This window comes from Tarenaya hassleriana, unplaced genomic scaffold (genome assembly GCF_000463585.1).
Source record: "Tarenaya hassleriana unplaced genomic scaffold, ASM46358v1 Cleome314, whole genome shotgun sequence".
Lineage (NCBI taxonomy): Eukaryota > Viridiplantae > Streptophyta > Magnoliopsida > Brassicales > Cleomaceae > Tarenaya > Tarenaya hassleriana.
Genome location: NW_010966313.1, coordinates 81,594 through 87,756, shown reverse-complemented (window position 1 = coordinate 87,756; position 6,163 = coordinate 81,594). Strand labels below are relative to the sequence as shown.

At 44.4% G+C, this 6,163-nt stretch overlaps 2 protein-coding genes across 3 annotated transcripts in view; one reads left to right on the top strand and one right to left on the bottom strand.

Moving 5' to 3' along the window:
• The first annotated feature begins 2,344 nt into the window (after positions 1-2,344).
• LOC104820724 (probable aquaporin TIP3-2) lies at positions 2,345-3,584 on the top strand. Its single transcript, XM_010551290.2, has 3 exons — positions 2,345-2,545; positions 2,631-2,896; positions 3,040-3,584. Exons 1-3 carry the CDS (start codon positions 2,401-2,403, stop codon positions 3,427-3,429), a joined length of 801 nt encoding a protein of 266 aa, XP_010549592.1. The 5' UTR covers positions 2,345-2,400; the 3' UTR covers positions 3,430-3,584.
• Positions 3,585-4,107: 523 nt separating this feature from the next.
• Positions 4,108-6,163, bottom strand: part of LOC104820723 — a 3,704-nt gene continuing 1,648 nt past the window's right edge. Inside the window, exons 4-8 of one of the 2 annotated variants that reach the window (XM_010551289.2) lie at positions 5,983-6,163; positions 5,105-5,342; positions 4,938-5,023; positions 4,734-4,825; positions 4,108-4,646 (exon numbers count right to left, since the gene is read on the bottom strand). In XM_010551289.2, the coding sequence (XP_010549591.1) occupies positions 4,384-4,646; positions 4,734-4,825; positions 4,938-5,023; positions 5,105-5,342; positions 5,983-6,163 (860 nt within the window). In that variant the 3' untranslated portion in view covers positions 4,108-4,383. Of the gene's footprint in view, positions 4,826-4,937; positions 5,024-5,104; positions 5,343-5,982 lie in introns of both variants that reach the window. The other variant, XM_010551288.2, reaches the window with a different exon arrangement.

The following is a 6,163-nucleotide window of genomic DNA, read 5'->3' as shown; positions in this document are numbered from 1 at the left end:
GAAAAAAATAAAATTTAGATTTGCGACTGAAATTTCTGTCGCAAATCTGTCGCAAATAAACCGCGAAAATTTGAAAATTTTCATCGAAAAATAAAATAAAATAAAATAATTATTTGCGACAGAAATTTCTGTCGCAAATCTGTCGCAAATTCCAAAAATAAATAATATAAATTGAAAAATAAATAAAATTAATATGTGCGACAGAAATTTCTGTCACAAATCTGTCGCAAATCCGCAATTTTCAAATTTATGTCGCAAATAATGTTTGGTTCTGCGACGACAACGTTTCCGTCGTATTCCGTCGCAAATTTGCGACGGATTTTGCGACTAATTGCGACGGAATAAAAATTTTCGCATTCCGTCGCAAATTCGTCGAATTCTGTCGTAATTTCTTTGCGACGGAAAAATTCCGTCGCAAATTCCGTCGTTATATTAAGATTTTCTTGTAGTGAAAGTCCGTTAGATTGGGTTTAGGTTGAGTGCCTAGGTTAAGTCCGGTCAGGTCGTGTTCGCTAGGTCTTGTAGGTCTGATTAGTAGAGAAGTACCTAGGTTTATGACCGATAGACTAGGGTTAGAGCGTGTTTAAGCACGGCTAGGTAGAAATATACCTAGGGTTGTCCTCTAGGGTTCGGTCTCATCCCTCGTGTCATGTTACATCACTTCTAGGGTCGGGTAAGTCTCTTCCGGGTAGGGTCGATTTTTTATACTCTTGTCGTATCGTCTTAGGATGATGGAGTTAGATTTGTCTAACTCGGTATACCCCGAAAGGGGTTATGGTGGAAGGATTAGGGGTCTCGGGCAAACCCGAGAAATCGGGTTGCAGGAGAAGGCCAAGGACCAGGTGGAGTGAGTGGTTTCGCGGGCAGGTAGAGACATTACAAGAAGGTGTTGTAGGTCCCGGATGACGAGGTAGGGAGAGTCCGAGGTAGAAGGACGCGTTGACCTCGGAGGAGTAAACCGAAGTTGCTTCGGTTCTCGGTGGTAGGTTACGAGGTGAGGTCTCCATATTTAGGTGGAGCTTCCTCGGGTAGGATGCTCAGGAGATGGTGTGAGCTGGGAGGTGTCGGGACACCGGGTAGAGTTGGTGTAGGTTAGAGCGCTAGGACACTCCCTCTCGGGGTGGAGTACGTGCACTCACGTGCCTCATTCTCAGTGGAGCATCGTAGATGACTAGGAGCGTCTTCACGGGACAAAACCGTGGGACAATCTTAGTTGGTAGGTTAGGGTCCGAGGGTAGAAGTCACTAACTCATAGGTGGTGTAGACTCTACGGGGATCCAGGGCTAGGTTGTCTAGCAGGTTCGATAGTATGGCTCAGGTTAGTCTCGGGGTAGTCGGGTTAGACTCGGGAGACGGGTAGATGTCGGGATTAACTCTCGAGGGTGCACATATGAAGTTTTAAACTTCATCGGAGAGAGTTATGTAGACGGTCTAGAGAGTCATAACTAGTCGAGGTCTTAGCTAGTCTTCGGAAAACGGAAGGTGTCGGGGACACTCGTTTTGGGTAGACTAGGATTTGCGTGTTTATTTGTTTATCACGCTGAGACGTACTTATGGTACGCTCGGTAAGCACTCTATTAGAACAACACATTTGATACGCCTAGAATGTGTCGGGAGGTAGAGTTTACATATGGAAGTAGACGGGAAGCGACAGCGTGCTAGGGTTCATGTTTGGCGTTATATATATTGTGTTGATTCGTGTTCTCTTTCTTTTGCAGGTTTTGTAGAAGAAGGTGGAGAATTGATGGATTTCTTCAGCAATCCAGCAAAGACTCTAGGTGAGTTGGAGACTTCCAAAGTCTGTGAGCGAAGCGGAGGGTCGTTTACGTCATTTCCGGGTGTTTAATGAAACTCTAGTTTTTTGGTTGTCTCTTGCATTCGAACGCTTTAGGGTTTCGGGATGGTTTTCGGTTGAGAGGTTCTCTCTCATCCGGTGAACCTTGCTCGCGGTTTTCTGGCGGCGGTGTCCGGTGGTTTTCCCTTGTTGTAACCCTAGCAGAAACATGCGGCTTCCTCTTCTCGAGACGTAGGCCCGAGCTTTATATTCGGAGCTGAACTCGTAACTTCTCTGTGTCGTCTTCTTCTTTCGATCTTGCACACGAGCTTGAGTCGGAGAGAATCGGTGAGGATCTAGTCGATAATCCACTACACTAAAATATAGTACAGTATTTATCAAAACAAAAAAGAATATAGTACAAAGTAATAAAATAATATGAGAGAAAGAGATAAACACGAGCACAAAGCAAACGATGCTCAATGCATGCAACTGGAGCATACGTGTCGTTCTCCGGACCCTCCAACCTCACATGTGTCCCGTATCGTCTCTTTTAAGTGTTGGCTCTCTTCTCGATCATCGTCAAGACCCAACAAAAAGAAAAGTACAGAATCTAAGGATCGTCAATGGCGACGACGTCGGCTCGTAGAGCGTACGGATTTGGTCGGGCAGATGAGGCGACTCACCCGGACTCCATTAGAGCGACCTTGGCCGAGCTCATCTCCACTTTCGTTTTCGTCTTCGCAGGCGAAGGCTCCATCCTCGCTCTCGGTATACACCATGGATATCTCTGGTTAGGGTTTCTGTCTCTGCAACTGCATGTCTGAAAATTAAAAGTGTCTGTGTTTCTTGGCAGACAAGTTATATTGGGACCATGCTGCTCACTCGGGGACGAACACGCCGGGAGGACTGGTCCTGGTCGCGCTGGCTCATGCATTGGCTCTTTTCGCCGCAGTTTCCGCAGCCATCAACGTCTCGGGAGGCCACGTAAACCCGGCCGTCACTTTCGGGGCACTGGTCGGAGGCCGGATCTCAGTGATTCGTGCCGTTTACTATTGGATCGCTCAGCTTCTCGGAGCCATCCTCGCTTGTCTGTTGTTGAGACTCGCAACAAACGGCTTGGTACCATCCATTTCGGTTTTCATTCAATTTTGGTTTTCATGAATTCGGTTTGGTTTGATGATAATTAGTTGGTACGGTTATGTTCTGTTCAGTCTGATTATTCGGTAATTCAATTATTAACCGAACTTAAATTTCCTATGCAGAGACCGGTGGGGTTTCACGTAACCCATGGCGTAGGTGAAGTTCATGGGCTGTTAATGGAGATCATTCTCACATATGGTTTGGTTTACACCGTTTACTCGACGGCAATCGACCCGAAGAGGGGAAGCATCGGTATCATAGCCCCATTGGCTATCGGTCTCATCCTCGGGGCGAATATGCTCGTCGGTGGACCATTCGAAGGGGCTTCGATGAACCCGGCCCGAGCCTTTGGCCCGGCACTGGTAGGATGGAGATGGAAGAACCATTGGATCTACTGGGTCGGACCGTTCATCGGTGGTGGTCTTGCTGGGCTTATATACGAGTATATGATCATTCCGACCGAACCTGTTCATCACACTACTCACCAGCCTTTGGCTCCCGAGGATTACTGAGACTTTATACATACAAGCGGCATTGTGTTTTTTCTCCTTTGTTCTTTGTCTGAATCAAAATAGCACTTTGCATAGTCGTCTGTCTCTGGTTTGTGTAATTAAGTTGGGGTTTGTACCGATATACTTACGCTTTTTACAAGAATAAGATTCCGAAACTGCCCTTTTATAAGAACAAAATTTAAATGTTAATCAAGTTAATTGTTATTCTAACTGTATTTGGAAAGAATTTTGAATACTTAAAATAAATTATAAATAACAAAATGAAATTATTAAACATAAAATTTTTAATAAAAAATCTAAATATCCCTCGAGGGTGGGACCCGGATAACTCTCGGTTGCGCAAGGGGCAGGGGTTTTAACCCTAATAACCCACTTGGGTCGCAGCAATTTCAGGGTACACCACCGAAAAAAAAAAAAAAATTTGCGACCTTATTACGACTAATATATAACTAATATATAACTTATTACGACTAATAAACTACTCTTATTTTAGTTGTATATTAGTTATATATTAGTCGTAATAAGGTCGCAAAATTTTTTTTTTTTTTTCGGTGGTGTACACTGAAATTGCTGCGACCCAAGTGGGTTATTTGAGTAATATTCCCCAAGGGCAGCCAGCCGGTAGTACGTATTCACGCACATCATACGTTCAAGTCACACAACCGAGACAAAGAGATAAGTCAGAACCGAATTTACAAAACTCTTATATTCAGACAACGGAGTACCAAAAACAAGAGTTCGTCAAGTTAGTGATCGGTACAAACATAAAAAAATAAAAACAGAAATCCAAAAAACAAAAACTCCATTGACATTGTCTCTAACCAAGAAAGCTCCTCCTCTTGCTCCTTCTTCCATGGCTTCAAGCTCAGAGATGGAAAAACTGCGCAATGGCGGTTGCTACCTAAAACAACACAACGAGCCACAGAGACGAAAAAACAAAACCGACGTCGGCCTCTACGAGACCGAGTTAACAGTGAAGAAGCTATAGTCATGGTGATAAACGTTGAGCTGTTTCAGCCAGGAATCCGCCGCACTGTTTAGGTAGAGCAACCTTTCGTGGTCGTAAGTTCCGGGTTTCGCCCAAAGCTCTCCTCCTTGCTGCATTTTGTACGTCGATAACCCGAAGGGAGCGAGCGGAATCCTCTTGCCCGTAGACTCGTCGAGACAACAGCTTGTCCCTTCCTCTGTCTTGTCATCCTCTGCCTCAATTAGATTATCTGCGCAGTAGTATTGCCACGAGCGAAAAGAAACACCAAACATTAAGTCTATTGCGTGAAATTGCGGGTTATATGCCGTGAAAGTACCTTGGAAAGACGAGGAAAGTGTATGATAACTTAGAAAGCAAGCAGATAAGTCTTTCTCGTTCTTGCGGGAGGGAATGTGGTATATCGGGTACCTATTCAAAACGATACCGAGGTGGAATTTAAAATGGGTTTGTCGGGTGATTGCTCGAGTAGTTAAGCAAAATTAGTTAGAAGACCGAAACAAGTGTAAACAGGCTGACTTACCACGCAACCGCCATCCAACTTGCGGGTGAGATATCGATACTCCTGAGAGATAAAAGTCCCGGGCACTTCTCCGCCAGCTGATTTATCTGAAGCCGAAGTAAGTTTTAATGCTGGGTTCATGGGGAAGGCGTCGAAATGGAGTGTTCATTGGATTAATGGAGACAAACCTTGTCTGTAAAAGGAACACGAAGATGAGGAGGAGCTGTCTCGAAGTAACTAAACTCGAGGTATCCGAGCCTATCTCGCATCAGGGAAGCTGTATCATGAACGTGATCAAAGCACGAATCTTCCGAGACCGCATCCCAAGTCTTGTTTGAATCGTTGCTCAAAGAACGCGACAACTTCTCGCTGCAGCTATCATCGCTCCAGCATTCACTCTCGGATTCAACCGTGTCCATATGGTTCCTGCACCCATTTATCATCATCACTACATCAAGAAACTCGATGTTCCGACCACTAGAGACTGATCCTATCTCATCCCTCACCCAAAACACAAACACCGAATTCAGACAAAAGACACCATATCCAAGCCAAATTTCGAGCCATCCACCCGTCACTACCCGAGATTTCGGGTACTAGTCACCGGCACAGGCGGATCTACGTTACAAGGAGTGGGGTCACTGGCCCCCACTGATTTTTTTTTTTAAATATTAATTGTTAAGTTTACTAAAATTTTAGCGAAAATATGTTAATGCCCCCGCTGAATTTTATCGTGGACCCCATACATTTTTTTTTTGTATTTTGGGTTACTCGCCCTATATATCTAATTAAAAAACTGTTAAATTTTCCAAGAAATTTTGTAAAATTGCATAGAAAAATATTAAATTGCCCCCACAAAAGTAAAATTTGTCTTTAAAATTAAATGCATAGAATTTTGCTTCCATTTATAATATTCTCTAGATCCGCCACTCGTCGGCGAGGGGCCGGAGGGGCGAGACGAGAGAGAGTAGAGGGCTTATATCCAAACCCTCATCAAACTCGCCCCCATTTCAACCCAGACAAAGGATTCTTTACGTAAATAAGAAACAAAGGAAGAGAAAGGGACCTGGAAATGGAAGAGGACTTGCGAGTGTAGATTTGGATGGCGGACAAGTACGGAACGTAGTATTGAGTGACGCTTTCGCCGTTGTTTAACTCCACATGTGAACCGAGTCCATATGCGCTCAACTCGTCGTAGCAATCCCACACATCACTGAGTCTGAAATATTCCAACTCGTCCTCTTTCC